This window comes from Oryctolagus cuniculus, chromosome 2, assembly GCF_964237555.1.
Source record: "Oryctolagus cuniculus chromosome 2, mOryCun1.1, whole genome shotgun sequence".
Taxonomy (NCBI): domain Eukaryota; kingdom Metazoa; phylum Chordata; class Mammalia; order Lagomorpha; family Leporidae; genus Oryctolagus; species Oryctolagus cuniculus.
Window position 1 is genome coordinate 114,816,553 of NC_091433.1, and position 20,466 is coordinate 114,837,018.

Below are 20,466 nucleotides of genomic sequence, written 5' to 3' on the forward strand. Positions count from 1 at the left end.
CCCCAGCAGCTGAGTGGGGGCCCTCGTGTCCATGCTGGGTCCTGCCTGGCACTGCCTCCTGCATGGGGTGGGAGCAGCCTGCTCCTAAATGCCCAGAGAGGTGGGCGGTGCTCTGGGGACATGCAAATGAGCAGGGGTGGGGCAGGGCTGTTCCCAGCTGAAGGGCCCAGGGCAGCTCAGAACTCAGCCCAGGGGCTGTGTCTCCAGCTGCCCCAACTCAGACCAGGGCTGCACAAGTTTGCCTGCAGTGCGCATGCTTCTACCAGGAGACGTCACATCCGAACTTCCCTGAGGGACAATTGCCAAATCATTGAGTTTATGGGGCAAGAAGATGGTGTAATATATTCATGGTTATTTGAAATATGTATGAGAAAGTCCCTTTTCTTGAAAATAGATAATTAAGGCCTTAAAGCTAAGGTCCATGTCTTGACCTGTTTCTCCTCTGATGCCCTCACATTGTCCCCTCTCGGCAGACCGCGGCACCAGGGAGATGGTCTCTGAGAGACGAGACTTCTGTCCACACTCACCTCTGAGACTGACCAGAATAAACATCCTCAGAACAAGCGGCTGCCAGAGAGAGACCAGGACTCAGAAGGAGAACGCAGGTGCTTAGAGGAGAGATCACACATGTGCGCTCTCCCACCTGCAGCCAGAGTTCTGAGTCAAGGATACAGGAGGATAAGATAAGTGATGTTTAAGGTGTCACCATATGTCGAGGAACATCCAGAAAAATAACTGCCCTCTCTCCCCTGTCCAGAAACCTTCATGTTTTTCTTAAAAAATCTGGTGAGGAGGGAAGGCCAGCATCATGGCAACATAGATAAAGCTGCACTTGCAAAGCTAACAGCCTATACCAGAGACTGGTTTGATTCCCCACTGCTCCATTTCTGATCCCATTTCCTGCTATGCTCACCCTGGCAGGCAGCAGAAAGTGGCCCAAGTCGTGGATTCCTGCCCCACAGGGGAGACGAGGGGCAGTTCTGGCTGTGGGCTTTTGCGTGGCCAAGAACTCACTGCTACAGCCATTTGTGGAGAGCACAAGCTTACAGAACATCTCTCTCACAGGAGATTTCAAGGTGTCCTGAGCGCCTACTGTCATGAAGCTCCATTGGCTTAAGGGCGACATGTTGGAGGACCAGGAAGAAGGAACACATGGACACAAGACTGCTTTCCAATGAAAGGTTTTATTGTTCACACCAATTCATACTAGGGCTTCACCACTCTGCATACCAATCTATATAGTTATATTCATTAATCCACAGATCCTAACACACATCATAAAGCAGTCTCCAAGGCAATCTAACTATAGGGATGTAAGTACAGCAAAGCGTATGGCATTATTCTTAAACATAGGGTCGAGGCACATTCTTTCATATTCCACGTGGCTAATATCATTATAAATGTCGCATTCTCAAGGTTTGTATCAGGGTCACGAAGTCAAAGTCCGAAGTCTCCGTTAGCACTCAAGAGACAGATCTCAGAATAGTCACTTACAGGCAGGAAGTCATGGAATGACTGTCTACTGTCTCTGGGCAGTAGGCTCCAAGTTCCCAGGCGGCTGGCAAGGCGAGGAGTTGGAGAGGTCCCCTGCTGAGAGTTCTGGTCCAGCTCTGCTGTCCGGTCCAGCAGCAGGCTGATGAGAGGTGTCGAGGCGTCAGCTCCGATGGAGGTTGATCGCGTATTCGCCTTGTGCCGCTACAGAGTAGTGAGCTGGCTTTTCAGCTCCACATACTAGGAGATCCAGAGGTTCCCATGTACTGGGCCATGATCCCTGAGGGGGTGGGGAGCAGTGAAAAGAGCTCTCCTTTTATCCTTGCCACTCCAGGGGGGAAGGCCCCTGGTGGGGGTCCGGGTGTCAATCAGTCACGTTCTGGAATTTCCCGGGACACCACTGATCTGCTGTGTAAGACAGGGAGGATCAGCTGTGTCCGGTGCTGTGAGTCACCATGCTTTTGTTGGGGGACTTCAGGTTACCGTCTTAGCACACACATTGTCAGACTGTCCGGGGCGTCTGTTCAGTCTGATGAGGAGAGGCTTTTCTTGGCAGACACTAAACTTAGCACACGTGGTGTCATCAGCTCCTAGCTTGGCATCAGTAACTCCATTCTTGTTTTAGTTGATTTGTGGTTAGCGGTGCTGTGTGACTCATTTGGGACTATCATGAATTTCTCCAGGGTCTACCTCCTATTAGTTGTTGGGTAAGCGGTGATCCATGACTCGTCTTTGGGACTCCTGTGGGATTCCCCATACAAGGAAAACCTCAGAAAACCCGTGCTTTCCCTCCTGCAGCGATGTGTCGGGCTGATGCTGGCGAATCCCTTCCAGTGCTCCTCATCCTCACCTTGGCTTCTGGAGGCCTCTGCTAGGTTCTCCATCTTCATCTTCATTATAAGCCTCTGCTGTAGAGGAAACAGGCTGCAACCAGAGACAAAGAAAGAGAAGCAGACCCCTCCTCCCAACACAGACCTTGAGAAGTGGCTGCTCCCTATCACTAGTGAAGCACTGCCCGCTGTGATCTTGTCTGCGGAGGGAAGAAGTCCTAAGCTCTGCTTCTGTAAGCTCCAGTCACACATCTGACCTAATAAATCCTCCCCTGCTATCTCTTCTATAAAGACACCAGGCCCACCGACCATTGGAAGTGTGGTCCTGAGTCTCGTAGGCTGCAGTTTAACCCACCAGTGCTGTAACGGCTAAGGTATGATGCTGATGAACCTATAAATATTGTAAGAAACTTGGGATTGTTGCTCAGTTCTTGGGAAATGATTCCAGCTGAGCCCGCTGGCGTAAGAAACTACTTCAATCCTCCACTGACTCAGGTGCCTGTTTGAACAAAGGGAGTCTTCCCACCTCGGATTTCTGTAACACTGCTCCTCCTGAGAGGGCGTTTGCAGCCAGAGGTGGAGCAGTCTCTGCAGGCTTATTGACCCAGCTGGTGCATGTGGCTAATGTTGTCTTGGACGTCTGACCACCTGTGGCCAATGCAGACCTGCAGGTCCTTGTAGGTTTTGTTGGGAGGGCTCAGCTACCTCTCAGCTGATGGCTTCGCAGTGCTGCGCCTGGAACTTTCCCCTCCTATATCCTGGGGCTCCAACTCACTGCAATCCTTCGAACTCCCCCTCTCCTGTCTTCCCATAGGCTGTGTTTCCCGAAAGGGGCTCCAATTGGTTGTCTCCATATACAATTTTAAAAGCAATTTGAATTTTTATAGACAAAAAGACAGACCTGCATATCAGTGACAAGAGGAACTGACCAGTGTGTGGGGCCTCGTGCTCCAAGATGGGTTTGTGCAGAGAAACCACAGAGGGCAGCTGTGGGTGACCCGAGGCCACTTCGCTTGTTCCAGAGGAGCGGAGTCCACACAGAGATCAGAGACTCCGAGAGACAGCAGGTGCACCTGCTGTCCTTATTCTACCCAGCAGCACTCACACCTTCTGTGTACTGATGCCACATTCACAAGCAGTCTTCAAAAGATAGGGAAAATCTGTATAATAAAAAATTATGCATGGTTTCAAAATTTCTTGCAGAAAAACAAACTCTCGTTCTCTCCGTCTGCTGATCTCTGTCTCTGTTTCTCTCTCTCTCTGTCTTTTCTCCCCCTTTTCCTTCTTTGCTCCTTCCCTCCAGTCTGTTGGTTTCCCCCAATAAACTCTTTCCCTTACTCCGGTGTGTGGTGTGTTTTGGGGAGGCCTTGCATTGGTACCGTGACTCGGATCCAGGCTCCCCCAGTGACTTTGCTCTCCCTTCGGGAGCTCTGAGCTGCTCTGGGGTCCTGGATCCCTGGCAGCCAGAAAACACACCCTCAGAATTTCTTCCACACCACCAGATACTCTGTGATCTGCATCCACACATTGGTCTTCCAAATTCTGAGGTAAGACACAGAGTGGGAAATTATCACGGCAAATTCTACTACGGATTGTGGTTCTACTTTCGTCTACTATCATCTGAAGTCCTAGTACTAGGCACCAACCACAACTCCCAAAGGCTTTTAGTGTCTATGGACACTGTGTCAAGACAACAGTGGGTGTAGGTGAGGACTCAACCTCCTGTTTCCTTTCTGCAGAGACGGAACCAGGAGCCAGAAGCTGCCTCTGGGTGTCCCACGTGGGTGCAGGGGCCCAAGAACCTGGGCCATCCTCAACCATGCTCCCAGGCCATAGCAGAGAGCTGTATCAGAAATGAAGCAGCTGGGTCCCATACCAGCACCCGCATGGGATGCCAGCACTGCAGGCGGCTGCCTCACCAGCTAAGCCACAGCATCTGCCTCTGACAAGTCAACTAGGTTTACAAATTGTAGCTGATTTGTAGGAGTGCAGTGAGGGGCTGGGGCTGTGGCACAGTAGGTTAATCCTCCACCTGCAGTGTGGCATCTCATATGGGCACTAGTTCGTGTCCCAGATACTCTTCTTCCATTATAGTCATAAACTGGCTCCCATACGGGATACCTGCACTGCAGATGGTGTCTTTACCCGCTATGCCACAAAGCCAGTCCCACGCTATCAGGTTTAATTCAGTCTCAGGGGAGACAGTAGCAAAGATGGTAAGAGTGTAAGATGGTTGGGGCGGCACCATGGCACAGTGGGTTGATCCTCAGACTGTGGCCCTGGCATCCCATATGGGTGCCGATTCTGGTCCCAGCTGTTCCTCTTCCAGTCCAGCTCTCTGGGAAAACAGTGGAACATGGTCCAGGTGTTTGATCCCCTGTATCCGCATGGGAGACTGGGAAGAGGCTCCTGGTTCCTGGCTTCAGATCGGCGCATCTCTGGCCTTTGCTCCCATTTGGGGAGTGAGTCGCTGGAGGGAGGACGTTTCTCTCAGTCTCTGCATCACACTGTCTGTAACTCTACTCTCAAATAAATAAATAATATCTTAAAATATAAAAAAAGTTTAAGATGGGACGGAAATTGTCTCCAACACAAAAGTCATCCATGTGCTACTGCCCACACACCTGTCATCTAATGAGCTGGGCAGGTTGCCTGTTTAAGGACTGTGATGGGGAGATGACACAGAAGGACCTGGTGGGAGCGATGCAATCACAGTGGTCCTGAAGTTGGGAGGAGGGCCAGGGGCTGTGACAGGGCAGCAGGCTGTGGAGTGACAGGAGGAGGGGCCACAGAGCAGGAGATGAGGCCATCCTGACGCTGGACAAATCTGGAATGGAATCCCATGCTCGGGAGCTCCCAGAACACCACAGCCCTGCTGCCTCCGGGGTTTCTTCCAGGGAGACTTCAGACCTCCTGATCTCAACTATATACCTGGAGTTGTCTGAGCCAAAGAGAATGGAATACTTCATTACAGCAACAATTCACCAAGCAAACACCAAGGAAGAAACCGCCTTTCACCTCCCTCCTTGATCATAATTAAGGCTGACATCACAAATTTTCACTTTGTTCCCATTATTTGGACAAAGTGATCCTATGCAATACACAAATACAAAACAAACGGCCTATAAAACACAAATCCAACAGGGTATATGTGGTGTGAACTCCATACAATAGGTTTGAATATGCGTTTTCCATATATTTCAGTGCCTAAAATATGCTTTGGAGAGGTTATGATCAATATGTAAGCTTTAAATTAAATGATATAATTGTGCTAATAAGACGACTTTGAGGAGGCGGGTGCTGTGGTGTAGTGGGTAAAGCAGCCAACTGCAGTGCCAGCATCCAAAATGGGCACCACTTTCACGACTGCTCCACTTCCCATCCAGCTCTCTGCTGTGGCCTGGGAAAGCAGTAGAAAATGGCCCAAGTCCTTGGACCTCTGCACCCCCATGGGAGACCTGGAAGAAGCTCTAGGCTCCTGGCTTCAGATCAGCATAATCTAGCCATTGTGGCCCATTGGGGAGTAAACCAGCAGATGGAAGACCTCTCTCTCTCTCTCTCTCTGCCTCTCCTTCTCTCTGTGTGTGTAACTCTGACTTTCTAGTAAAACAAATAATAAAAAGCAAAAGAAAAAATTATGCATGGTGTCAAAATTTCTTACAATAACACAATCTGATCTCCTAATTCTTTTCCGTATACTCTCTGAAGTAGCCCCTGAGGTTTAAATAAATTTCTAAATTATCTGCCACAACCTCTTGGTTTCTGTGACAAGTCATCTAGGTTTACACATTGTAGCTGATTTGTAAGGGTGCAGTGAGGGGCCAGCACTGTGCACAGTAGGTTAATCCTCCTCCTGCAGTGCCGGTATCCCACATGGGCACTGATTCGTGTTCCAGCTCTTCTTCTTCCATTGCAGACATGAACCAGCGCCCACATGGGATTACCCCATTGCAGGTGATGGCTTACCTGCTAGGGCACAACACCGGCCTCACCCTATCAAGTCTAATTCTGTCTCAGGGGAGACAGTGGCAGAGATGGTAAGAGTGTTAAGATGGGACACAAATCGTCTCCAACACAAAAGCCATCAGCAGCCTACTGCCTGCTCACTAGGACTGTCATCTAAGGAGCTGGGCAGGTTGGCTGATTAAGGACTGTGATGGGGAGATAACACAGAAGGACCTGGTGGGAGCGGTACAATCACAGTGGTCCTGAAGTCAGGAGGAGGGCCAGGGTCCAGGGGCTGTGACAGGGCAGCAGGCTGTGGAGTGACAGGAGGAGGGGCCACAGAGCAGGAGATGAGGCCATCCTGACACTGGACAAACCGGGAACAGAATCCTATGCTCGGGATGAAGAGGAAGAGGTAAGTGTGAGTTTCAAGGAGTCACCAGAGGTCTGAGGAACATCAAGCAAATAAATTCCTCTCTCCTCTGTCCACAAGTGTTCAAACTTTTCTTAAGAAAATCCTCAAAGGAGGGTAGACTGGCATTGTGGCACAGTGGATAAGCTGCCACTTGCAATGCCAGCAGCCTACATCAGAGACTGGATTGAATCCCCACTGCTCCACTTCCTATCCCATTTAGTGCTAATGCACACCCTGGGAGGCAGCAGGAAATGGCCCAAGTTCTTGGATTCCTGCCCCACAGGGGAGACCAGGGGCAGTTCTGGCTCTGGGGTCTGCTTGCCACATCCTCACTGTTACAGCCATTGTGGATGCACCAGCTTACAGAACATATTTGGTCTCCATTTTTTGTTATCTCCAGTGTCAGGGCACTGATTCTTGCCGTGGACTTGTGTGTTGCCTGGTTTCATGCTACAGGAACAGAGAAATTTTAAAACCTTTGTCCTCAATCAAAGGACAATTTGGCTCTCTGACCATTACTGAGACTACACCTTAGTCTGTTTCTTCAGGAACCACAAGTGTTGAGCTGACCAATTCATTCTCTCTGCCTCTGCCCCTGGCCTGGCTAAGCTGAGACAGGACGATGCTCTAAGAGGACCTGGACACCCACTGCCCCCTTGCCCAGAGCAATGGCCTTGCTCCCGGGCAGCCTCTCCCATGGAGCAGAGTGGGAGCACATGGACAACATGACATGTGTGTTTATTATCCCCCTGACCACTAAAATGAGAGCTCTATGTGATTATGGGCCCCACTCCTTCTTTCCATTTATTCTACATCTACAAGAGATTGTGATCCTGTTAGCTATGTACCATGTGTGTGAACAACGATGCTACATTATTGGTCAATTCGATGAGAATTTTCTGTTGATTTGGATTAAATGAAGACCTTTCTACTCAGGGATTGAAAGCCTACACTATCACACCTATGACCCGCAAGGGGGAGACTCTGCAGTGGTAGTCCAAGGTAGTGACACAGGGAAAGGAAACAGAAGAGGGGTGGTGGAGTGAGGAAGGGGGGAGGACATGGTGGGAAGTCGCTTTCGCTTTCACAACTGTGGATATATGATGGGCCGGCCTCGTATAGTGGGTAAGGCCACCAAAGGCAGCACCAGCATCCCACATGGGCACTGGTGGGAGTCCTGGCTGCTCCACTTCCAACTCAGCTCCCTACATGGCCTAGGAAATCTCCTGGGACCCAGATGCCAGAGTGGATGCCTGGTAGATCAGGAGCTTGGGAGGCTGCCCTGGTTTCTGCTGATACCAGGATAATTCATTGCTAATGCTCTGACTGGCCTGGCAGTTGATGGTGACTGAGCCTCCCACAGCGGCAGACACGGAGGATGGAGTCTGGGTCAGCACTTGCGCAAATGTGGCACCTGAGAAGGGAAACAGAAACACAGAGACCACACTCATCCTCACGTTCTAAGAGGACGCTCCTGCAGAGACCGGCAGCCCTGGCCACACTGCCCGAGGCCGTTCCTGCTGCTGGCCTTCCTTACCTGGGAGCCAGAGCAGCAGGAGCCCCAGCAGCTGAGTGGGGGCCCTCGTGTCCATGCTGGGTCCTGCCTGGCACTGCCTCCTGCATGGGGCGGGAGCAGCCTGCTCCTAAATCTGGAGCAGATTCTGGAGGAGAAAGTCCTTTATTCTGGGGAGTATGTGCTAACTTCTTAGAATATGCAACCAGCACCTGCTCAAAATTCAAGGTTGGGTAGACCATCCTGCTTGCTGAAATGGACAATCAGTTAGCAGAATTCTCTACAACTTCTCAGCACCTGCACACAGGTGCAGTGTCCCCAGGTGTCCAAGCAGACGCAGGTTTCACAGGATTTCCTCTGAGAATGTCTCTGTGGGGTCTCAGCAGAGAGAGGACCAGTGTGGGTAGAGGTCCACACTCTTCTCACGGCTCAGCCCAGCTTTGCTGCTGCTGCTCCACCTGTGACAGCGGCTGCAGGGCTTGCACAGCCCAGAACCTGGAGAAGCTGAGCAGCTCCTCGGTGTGGTTCTGGTGGACGTCACTGAGGCCAGGGCGTCTCCTCCTTTCCTTATCCACTAACAGCCTTGGTGTGATGTAAAAGAGCAATAAATAGAAAACATGGCGAGGGCTATGATTTATAAAAATGGCTGTGCTTGGATCCTGCCACACACTGGGAGTCCTACATGGAGTTCTGTGCTCTGGACTGTGGCCTGACCCAGCCTCAGCTGACAGGTCATCCGGGAAACTACCAGCACATGGAAGACTCTCTCTCCTCTCTCTCTCTCTCTCTCTCTCTCTCTCTCTCTCTCTCTCCTTTCTCTCTCTCTGTCTCCCTCTCTCTCCTCTCGCTCTCAGTCTCACTTTGCCTTTCACCAAATCTCAGTCTTTCAAGTAAATAAATAAATGAATATTTTTGAAAAATTGTAAATATTACATTTAAGAAAATTATCTCCACTAGGCATATGTATTAACCAAAGTGAAGACACCCTTCCAAAACTGGGTTCCCCTTTTTTCTATCTAGTATCTGGGCACTGAATCTTTTTTATTAATATTTATTTATTTATGTGAAAGGCAGAGTTACACAGGAGAGGCAGAGAGAGGAAGGACAGAGACAGAGAAAGAGAGAGAGAGAAAGGTCTTCCTTCCATTGGTTCACTCCACAGTAGGCCACAACAGGCAGAGCTGTGATGATTTGAAGCCAGGAGCCAGGAGCCAGGAGCCAGGAGCTTTCTTCGGCTCTCCCATGCAGGGTCAGGGACCCAAGGACTTGGGCCATCTTCTACTGCTTTCCCAGGCCACAGCAGAGAGCCAGATCTGAGGGAGCAGCCAGGACTAGAACCCACAGGCATATTCAATGCTGGCACTGCAGGCGGTGCCTTGACCTGCTAGGTCACAGTGCCGGCACTCTGGGTACTGATTCTTCCACTAACCTGTGTGTTGGCTGGTTTCATTCCTCAGCAATTTCAGAAATTTAAAACCTTTTTCCTCAATCAAAGCTCAATTTGGCTGTCTGAACATTACTGAGACTACAGTTAGTTTATTTTTTCAATAAACACAAGCATTGAACTACACGATAAGATCCCTCTGCCTCTGCCTCTGCCTCTGCCCCTGACACAGGAGGATGCACTAGGTGGACCCGGACACCCACTGCCCGCTTGCCCCGAGCAATGGCAGTCCTCCTGGGGAGGAATCTCGTGAGGAGCAGAGTGGGAGCAGGTGTAGAACGTTATATGTTTGTTTCTTATCTGCCCTGCCCACAAAATGAGAGATCTATGAGATGAAGGGCTCTGCTCAACTTCCTACAATTATTCTATGCCTAGGAGACTGTGATACTGTCAGTCATGTGCAGTTCTGAGAAACAATGAAGCTACTATTGATTCAAATTGATAAGAATTTTCTGTTTGATGTTGCACTGCATGAAGAACTGCTCAATCAGGGATTGAACACTGTTGCGATTCCACCTGTGACCCCCAGGGGGAGGCAGCGCACCTCAGGTCTGGTAGTGACAGGGGGAATGGGAGGATTGAGACCCAAAGCCTTGTCTAGACTCTTGAGGAACAGTGGTTTTTCTGCTCACTCCTCGTTGAATTGTTTGTTTACTGGAAGGTTAAACTGGTGGTAATAAATTGAACGTGTGTCCATGTAAACCTAAAAGAAAAAGAGAGGAGGGGGGAGTCAGGAAGGAGGGAGGACGTAGTGGGAAGTGGCATTATGTTCCCACAACTGTGGATAGGTTGGGCCTGGTCTTGTGCAGGGTTTAAGGCGCCAAAGGAGCACCGGCATCCCACATGGCACTGGTGGGATTCCTGGCTGCTCCACTTCCAATCCAGCTCCCTGCTTGGCCTGGGAAAGCTCCTGTAGATGGCTCCAGTGTTGGAGCCCTGGCACCCATATGGAAGACCTGAGAGAAGCTCCATCTCCAGGTCTTACCAGGGAACTGCCTCAGCCACTGCAGCCATTGGAGGAGAGACCAGCAGATGGAAGGGAACTCTCTCTATGAAACTGTTGGCGGGGGGGGGGGGGGGGGGGGGGTATGTGTTTGTGTGTATAACACGGACTTTAAACAGCAAATACATTTTTTAAATAACTGTAGATATGAAATTGGTTTCTTTCATAAAATTTTATAATCACCTGTATTTACAGTATTTTTTCCTTGTAATAACCATAGTGTTCTCTCTGTTGTTCTATGAATGCCTAATGATGCTCTAGCTTTGAATACTCAGAAGAATAACTGTTTTACTTTAGCACAGTAGGGACATGGTCATGTCTGTGCTGCCGCCACTAAGGAGGAGGAAAGGAGGGAGCCTCAGAGGAGTCAGCCTGGCCCCTTCCACCCGACCCTGCAGGACCTTCAAGCCTGGCTGCTCTGAGAATCACTCTCAGCAGATGGGGCCCAGGAGGAGCAGCTGGGGCAGCCCAGCCTCACACTTCTGCTTTCCTTGGAGGTTTTTGTTAGGGCTTGTATCACTGTGGTATCAGCACTACTACTGTAACCGCCTGCACAGTAGTAAGTGGCAGCATCGTCACACTCCAGGTCGCTGATGGTGAGAGTGAACTGTGTCCCAGATCCACTGCCTTTGAACCGCGATGGGACCCCAGATGCCAGGCTGGATGCAGAATAGATCAGGAGCTTGGGAGGCTGCCCTGGTTTCTGCTGATACCAGGCTAAGTTGTTGTTATTATAAACACTCTGACTGGACTGGCAACTGATGGTGACTGTGCCTCCCACAGCTGCAGACACGGGGGATGGTGTCTGGGTCAGCACGGCGGCAAATGTGGCACCTGAGAAGGGAAACAGAAACACAGAGACCACACTCATCCTCACGTTCTAAGAGGACGCTCCTGCAGAGACAGGCAGCCCTGGCCACACTGCCCGAGGCCGTTCCTGCTGCTGGCCTTCCTTACCTGGGAGCCAGAGCAGCAGGAGCCCCAGCAGCTGAGTGGGGGCCCTCATGTCCATGCTGGGTCCTGCCTGGCACTGCCTCCTGCATGGGGTGGGAGCAGCCTGCTCCTAAATGCCCAGAGAGGTGGGCGGTGCTCTGGGGACATGCAAATGAGCATGGGCGGGGCAGGGCTGTGCCCAGCTGAAGGGCCCAGGGCAGCTCAGAACTCAGCCCAGGGGCTGTGTCTCCAGCTGCCCCAGCTCAGGCCAGGGCTCGGCAAGTTTTGTGCAGTGGGTATGTTTCTACCGGGAGACATCACATCCCAAAGTCACTGTGGGACACTTGCCAAAATTTTAACTGAACTTGAGGACATGTTGTTTTAATTGATTCAGGGTTATGTTGGGATTCTGTAGGAGAAAGTCCATTTTCTAGGGAATACTTAATTACACTTTAAAACTATGATTTTACCTACTTGTCCTCTAAGGTCCGCAGATTGTCTCCTCACGGCAGACCACTACACTAGGGAGATGGTCTCTGAGAGAAGAGACTTCTGTCCCACACTCACCTCTGTACTGATTCAGAGTAAACATCCTCAGAACAAGTGGCTGCCAGAGACCAGGACTCAGAAGGAGAACGCAGGTGTGCTTAGATGAGAGATCACACGTGTGCGCTCTCCCATCTGCAGCCAGAGTTCTGAGTCAAGGATGCAGGAGGAAACCAGAAGTGGGAGTTTCAAGGACTCACCAGAGGTCTGAGGAACATCACGGAAGAGGCAGAGGCCACTCTGGCTGTCTGCAAGGTCTCAGCAGGAGTCTGTCTCCGTGGGTGTGAGAACCACAAGCTGCAGTCCTCTTGCTGGTTTTAGGTTTTTGATACAAAAAAGCCAGAGTTTCCTGGTTATCTCACTGATGATCCTACATTCTGGGAAATCTCTGAGAATTGGCCTCTGCTCCAAATGACCTCACTGACGGCTGAGCTATTGATGGACTGGATCCTCCTAGAGGAATTCAACCCTCTCCGATGCTTCACTTACCTGCAGTTAAACCCTAGAGGGAACTCAAACTGTAGGGCATATGGTACACAGGTAGACCTGATTTAGGGATGAGAGGGTCCTTGGGGAAGGCCTTCAGTCTCCTGCTATAATCCACTTGAGAGTCTGTCTCATCATAGACTAATGACTGGTAAATGAGAGTTAACAATTTAAGTGACTGAGAGAAACACAAACAGTGCTAAGTGCCTGAGTTTGTGTGGCCTCGTGGAAAGGACATAAAGTAATTACCAAAATCAGTGAGCGAGTCTTGAATGAGTTACTAAAATTAATAGTAGTGAAGGGTTATGGAAAGGACGTGTATAATGAACAGGTTTGCTGAAACAGGGTTTAATGATTAATAACTAGTAGAGTTAAACTAAAAGGTAGATGTTCCAATCGTCCTAGTCAATTGTTATAAGTAATAATGAATTATTATCTAATTTACCATCACTTTGATTCTCTGTTCTATTGTATCTCAAATATCAAGTAAATCTTTGAAATCAAAGAACTTGTTACATGGCTATGGAAATCGGGATGAGGGAGGGGTTACACATAATACAAGGTGAATGGTTTAAAGTGGATGGGAAACAGACTTTGTTATCCTAAGGAAGAATCATTAACTCTGTAAGGATCACTAATGAGTGGACATTCCAGAATTCATGAGAACAGTGAAGAATGTGTAAATCGAACAGCCTTGCTGTAAGCATGTCTCTCATTCCTCCCTACTCAGATGCCTCCCACACCATCGGGAAGCCCTGAATCTGCTGGAGCTGGCCTCTGGCACGTCAGAAAAACTAACTTCCCTCTCTCTTCTGTCCAGAATCCTTCACATTTTTCTTAAGCAAACCCGGAGAGGAGTTAAGGCTGGCATCGTGGCACAATGGATAAGGCTGCCACTTTCAAAGCCAGCAGCCTACGTCAGAGACTGGTTTGAATCCCCGCTGCTCCACTTGTGATCCCATTTCCTGCTATGCACACCATGAGAGGCAGCAGAAAATGGCCCAAGTTCTTGGATTCCTGCCCCACAGGGGAGAACAGGGGGAGTTCTGGCTCTGGGCTTCTGCTTGGCCAGGAACTCACTGTTACAGCCATTTGTGGGAGCACCTCTTGCACAACATTTTCTGTGTGTGTGTGTGTGTGTGTGTATGTCTGTCTGTCTCTGTCTTTGCCTCTAACCAATGTTCAGTCTTACAAGTAATTACATCAATATTGAGAAAAATGGAAAATGTTAACTTTTAAGAAAATAATCTTTATTAGAAATAAGTATTCACCACAGTACAAGACACCCTGGTAAAACTGGGCTCCATTATTTTTACATCCAGTGTCTGGGCACTGATTCTTCAACTGACCTCTGTGTTTCCTGCTTTCATGCTGCAGCAATTTGAGGAATTTAAAAAGCTTTTTCTTAGTCGAAGGACTATTTGTCCATCTGACCATTACTGAGAATACAATTAGTTTATTTTTTCAGGAGACACAGTGTTGAACTGCCCGATTCTTCCCTCTGCCTCTGCCTCTGCCTCTGCCTCTGCCTCTGCCTGAGACAGGAGGATGCACTAGGTAGAACTGGACTCCCACTGCCCACGTGCCCCCAGCAATGGTGGTGTCCAGGGAGGATCTCAGTTGAAGCACATGGGAGCAGGTGTAAAACATGTTTGCTTATTTGCCCTACTCACTAAAATGAAAGGTCTGTGAGAGAAAGAGCTCTGTTCAATTTTGTACAACTGTTCTATGCCTAGGAGATTGTGATGCTGTTAGTCGTGTGCAGTTCTGTAGAAACGTTGGAGATACTATTGGTTCAATTCGATGAAAAATTGCTATTTGATTTTGAATGAAGAACTGCTCTCTCAGGGACTGAAAGCAGATGCGATTCCACGTGTGACCCCCAGGGGGAGCCGGTGCACCTCAGGTCTGGAAGTGACAGAGGGATTGGGGGGAAGAGATAAACAGCCTTGACTATATGCTTGAGGAACAGTGGTTTTTCTGCTACCCCGTGTTGAATTCTTTGTTTAGTGGAGGGTGAAGCTGGTGATTATGGAGTGAAAGTATGTCAGTGTAGAACTTAAAGGAAAAGGAAAAATGGAAGTGGGGTGGGGTGTGGTGGGGTGGGGTGAGGAAGTAGAGAGGACATGTTGGGCAGTGGCATTATGCCCTCACCACTGTGGACCTTAGGATGGCCCAGCCTTGGGTAATGGGTAAAGCCACCCTTTGCAGCGGCAACATCCCACATGGGCCCCGGTGGGAGTCCAGGCTTCTCATCTTCCAATCCAGCTCCCTGCTTGGCCTGGGAAAGCACCTGGAGCTGGCCCACGTGTTTGAGCTCTGGCACCATGTGGGAGAATGAAAGGAGTTCTCTCTCCTAGCTCTGCCAGGCGCTGCTCGGCCTTTGCAGTCATTTGGAGAGTGAACCAGAGGACGGACGATAACTCTATCTCTCCCTCAAAGTCTCATTCTCTTTCTCCCCCTCTCTCAATGTGTGTGTGTATCTGTGGGGGAGGGGAGTGTGGAGTGTGTAGTACAGACTTTCAATAAGGAAATAAATCTTTTTAAAAAAACTATATCTATGAAAATGATACCCTTTATGGAATTAATATAATCACTTGTATTAAACTCATTTTGTTTGGAATAACTATAAAGTTTTCTCATTTGCTCTATGAATCTCAAAAGATGCTCTAGCTTTGAATATTCAGAAAGAATAGTATATCTCCTTTAGAACAGTACAGACATGTTCATGTCTGTGCTTACGCTGCCAAGGAAGAAATGAGGAAGCCACAGAGAGTCAGCCTGGCCCCTTCCACCCGACCCTGCAGGACCTTCAAGCCTGGCTGCTCTGAGAATCTTTTTCAGCAGATGGGGCCCAGGAGGAGCGTTGTTATTATAAACACTCTGACTGGCCTGGCAACTGATGGTGACTGTGCCTCCCACAGGTGCAGACACGGGGGATGCAGTCTGGGTGGGTCAGCGCAGCGGCACATCAGGTAAACAAGTTTACCTGCAGTGCGAATGCCTCTACCGGGAGAAGATACCTCCCATAGTCACTGAGGGACATTTGCCAAAACTTTAAGTGAACTGAATGACCTGATGGTATAATCTGTTCATGGATAGGTGGGATCTGTAGGAGAAAGTCCTTTCTCTAGAGAACACCTGGTCACACCTTCGAAGGTGAAGTCAGTGTCTTTTCCCTTTTGAGTGAGTGGCTGGGCTCTGATATCCTCCCAATGGCACTGTGTTCTCACATGGGGTCCATTCTACAGCACACAGAGTACAGCTAACTGTAAGCTGAGGGAGCACACAGTGCCTCTGAGACAGAATCTGTTGGGTAAGTATCTTGATGACCTCCTGTCAGTGTAGGTATGTGACAGTACAGGGTCAGCTATCAAACACAAGAGTGGAGGAGGAGGCTTTGATAGGTTGATCTGTGTCCGCAGCGAGGGGAGAAATTGACTTTGCAGGGACATGAGAGGTAGGATGAGTGGAGGGATGAGAAGGGACAGAGGAGGAGAGGAAAGAGTCTGGGATGCAGAGGAAGCCCTGCCCCACACTGACATGCAGTCCCCTGGGGTTGAGGAGGCTCTGAGAGAATGGCAGTCGGGGAACAGCTGCAGGAAGGACTGATGGCAGATTTGTGTCCCCGTGGAGTGAGGCAGAGACAGTGAGGAGCTGTGTGTCCTACCCCATCCTGTGCTGTCTCCTGTGTTATTTAAAACTCTGGCCTCAGCCATGGGATGAACTCTGCCATGTGGAAGGAATGGATTCAAAGTTATAGAGACCTGAGCTCGAATCCCAGCACCTGCAGCTGCTCATCATGAGGTTATGAGTAACCATCCCTGCTTGCTGAGATGCACAGTCAGGAGAATTCTCTCCAATCCCTCAGTACCTGTACACAGGTGCCATGTCCCCAGGTCTCCAATCAGACCCAGGTTGCACAGGTTTCCTACAGAGAATGTCTCTCTGGGGTCTCAGCAGAGAGAGGACCAGTGTGGATAGAGTGTCCACGCTCTCCTCACGGCTCAGCCCAGCTTTGCTGCTGCTGCTCCACCTGTGACAGGGGCTGCAGGGCTTGCACAGCCCAGAACCTGGAGAAGCTGAGCAGCTGCCCAGTGTGGTTCTGGTGGACGTCACTGAGGCCAGGGCGGCTTCTATTTTCTCTTATTCCCTAATGGCCTGCAGTGATATAAAGGACAAATAAATGGAGAAAAAGCAAGGGCTATGACTTATAAAAATGACTGTGCTTGGATCCTGTCACACTCTGTGTGTCCTGCATGGAGTTCTGGGCTCTGGACTGTGCCCTGACCCAGCCTCAGCTGACAGGGTCATCCGGGAAACTACCAGCACGTGGAAGATTCTCTCTCTCTCCCCCCCCCTTCTCGCTCTCAGTCTCTCTGACTTTGCCTTTCACCAATGCTCGGTCTTTCAAGTAAATAAATATATATTTTGAAAATAGAAATTATTGCATTTAAGAAAATTATCTTCACTAGACGTATGTATTAACCACAGTGAAAGACACCCTTCCAACACTGGGTTCCTCTGTTTTCTATCTAGTGTCTGGGCACTGAATCTTTTTTTTTAAAGATTGAGTTATTGATTTGAAAGGTAGAGTAACACAGAGAGAAGGAGAGGCAGACAGGCAGAGAGAGAAGTATCAGAGAGAGAGAGAGAGAGAGATAGAGAGAGAGAGAGAGGTCTTCCATCCATTGGTTCAGTCCCCAATTGGCCCCAACGGGCAGAGCTGTGCTGATCCGGAGCCAGGAGCCAGGAGCTTTCTCTGGGTCTCCCATGCAGGTTGTGGAGGCCCAAGGCCCATCTTCTGCTGCTTCTGCAGTCCATAGCAGAGATCCAAATCTGAGGTAGCAACCAGGACTTGATCCTGCACCTGTATGGGATGCCAGCAGTGCAGGCGGTGGCTTTAGCAGCGAGGCCACAGTGCCGGACCCCTGGGCAAAGTCTCTCACTGACCTGTGTTTTGGCTGGTTTCATTCCTCAGGAATTTCAGAAATTTAAAACCTTTTACATCTATCAAAGGACAATTCAGCCATCTGACCATTAGTGAGACTAAAATTAGTTATTTTTTCATGTAACACAAGTGTTGAATTGAACGATAAGATCCCTCTGCTCTGCCTCTGCCCCTGACACAGGAGGATGCACTACATGGAGTGGACACCCACTGCCTGCTTGCTCTGAACAATGGCAGTGCCCCTGGGGAGGAATCTCGTGGTCTCAGGTCTGGCAGTGACAGAGGGAATGGGAGGATGAGACTCAGCCTTGTCTAGACTCTAGAGGAACAGTAGTTTTCTGCCTATTCCTCAGTGAATTCTTTGTTTACTGCAAGGTTAAGCTGGTGGTAATGAATAGAACAAATGTCCAAGTAAAACTTACAAGAAAAAGGTGGAGGAGGGAGTGAGGAAGGAGGGAAGACATGGTGGGAAGAGGTACTATGCTCTCACAAATGTGGATATGATGGGCCAGCCTTGTGCAGTGGGTAAAGCAGCCAAAGGCAGCACAGGCATTCACATGGGCACTGGTGGGAGTCCTGGCTGCTCCACTTCCAATCCAGCTCCCTGCTTGGCCTGGGAAATCTCCTGTAGATGGCTCCAGTGTTGGAGTCCTGGCACCCATGTGGGAGACCTGAGAGAAGCTCCATCTCCAGGTCTTGCTGGCACAGCCTCAGCCACTGCAGCCATTGGAGGAGAGACCAGCAGATGGAAGGGAATTCTCTATCTCTGAAACTCTGTGTGTGTGGGGCTGTGTGTGTGTGTGGGTGGGTATGTGTGAAAAACATAGACTTAAAATAAGTAAATATATATTTTTAAATATTTGTAGCTATGAAATTGGTTGCCTTCATAAAATATTATTATCACCTGTAATTAAAATATTTTCCATCCAATACTTACAGTGTTCTCACTTTTGCTCTATGAATCCCAAATGATGCTCTAGCTCAAATACTCAGAAAGAATAATTGCTCCCCTTAAAACAGTAGGGACATGGTCATGTCTGTGCTGCTGCTTTCAAGAAGAGGAAAGGAGGGAGCCTCAGAGGAGTCAGCCTGGCCCCTTCAACCCGACCCTGCAGGACCTTCAAGCCTGGCTGCTCTGAGAATCACTCTCAACACATGGGGCCCAGGAGGAGCAGCTGGGGCAGCCCAGTCTCACACTTCTGCTTTCCTGGGGGTTTTTGTTAGGGCTTGTATCACTGTGGTTTCAGTACTACTACCATATTCGCCTAGACAGTAGTAAGTGGCAGCATCATCACACTGCACGCCGCTGATGGTGAGAGTGAACTGTGTCCCAGATCCACTGCCTTTGAACCGCGATGGGACCCCAGATGCCAGAGTGGATGCATAATAGATCAGGAGCTTGGGAGGCTGCCCTGGTTTCTGCTGATACCAGGATAAGTAGTTACTATAAACACTCTGACTGGACTGGCAACTGATGCTGACTGTGCCTCCCACAGCTGCAGACACGGACGATGGAGTCTGGGTCAGCACTTGGGCAAATGTGGTTGCTGAGAAGGGAAACAGAAACACAGAGACCACACTCATCCTCACGTTCTAAGAGGATGTTCCTGCAGAGACGGGCAGCCCTGGCCACACTGCCCGAGGCCGTTCCTGCTGCTGGCCTTCCTTACCTGGGAGCCAGAGCAGCAGGAGCCCCAGCAGCTGAGTGGGGGCCCTCGTGTCCATGCTGGGTCCTGCCTGGCACTGCCTCCTGCATGGGGTGGGAGCAGCCTGCTCCTAAATGCCCAGAGAGGTGGGCGGTGCACTGGGGACATGCAAATCAGCAGGGGCAGGGCAGGGCTGTGCCCAGCTGAAGGGCCAGGGCAGTCAGAACTCAGCCCAGGGGCTGTGTCTCCAGCTGCCCCAGCTCAGACCAGGGCTGCACAAGTTTACCTGCAGTGCCCATGCTTCTACTGGGAGACCTCACCTCCCAAGGTTCTGCAGCCAGAGTTCTGTGTCAGAGGTACAAGAGGAAGAGATAAGTGCGAATTTCAAGGAGTGACCATAGGTGTGAGGAACATCAAGAAAATAACTTCACTCTCTCCTCTGTCCAGAAGTGTTCACACTTTTCCTAAGAAAATCTAGAGAGGCGGGTGGACTGGCATTGTGGCACAGTGGATAAAGCTGACACTTGCAATGCCAGCAGTCTACATTAGACACTGGTTTGAATCCCCACTGCTCCACTTCTGATCCCTATTTCTGCTAATTCACACCCTGGGAGGCAGCAGGAAATGGCCCAAGTTCTTGGATTCCTGCCCCACAGGGGAGACCAGGGGTAGTTCTGGCTCTGGGCCTTTGCTTGGCCAGGAAGTCACTGTTACAGTCATTTGTGGAAAGACCAGCTTACAGAACTTCCCTTTCATACCCTTCCCTTGTCTTGCATTCTCTTCTCTCTCCCTCTCCATCTTTCTCTGTCTTTACCTCTCTCCCATGCTCAGGTTTTAAGGAAACAAATAAATATTTTGGAAAAGTAGAGAATGGTAACATGGAAGAAAATTAACATACTAGAAATAACTCTTAACACAATAAAAGACACTCTCTTAAAACTGGGCTCCACTTTTTGTTATCTCCCGTGTCAGGGCACTGACTCTTACCACTGACCTGTGTGTTGCCTGGTTCCATGCTACAGGAACATAAGAAATTTTAAAAAATTTTTCCTCCATTAAAGAACATTTTGGCTTTCACCATTAATGAGACTCCAATTAGTTTGATTTTCCAGGAACACAAATGTTGAACTGCCTAATGTATTCCCCCTGCCTCTGCCTCTGCCCCTGCCTAGGCTGAGACAGGGGGTTGCACTAAGTGGACTTGGATGCACACTGCTCACTTGCCCCAAGCAATAGCATTGCTCCAAGGGAGGCATCTCATCT

The 20,466-nt window shown here is 49.6% G+C and overlaps 1 long non-coding RNA gene and 1 gene segment (V, D, J or C); one reads left to right on the plus strand and one right to left on the minus strand.

The window, feature by feature from the left end:
• Window positions 1-11,670, minus strand: part of LOC103347745 (immunoglobulin kappa variable 1-5-like) — a 32,772-nt gene extending 21,102 nt beyond the window's left edge. The window contains 1 exon segment of the V gene segment in view: window positions 11,599-11,670. Within this exon segment, the coding sequence occupies window positions 11,599-11,653 (55 nt within the window).
• Window positions 1-20,466, plus strand: part of LOC138848564 (uncharacterized) — a 284,768-nt gene that overhangs the window by 35,628 nt on the left and 228,674 nt on the right. The gene's annotated exons all lie outside the window — the stretch shown is intronic.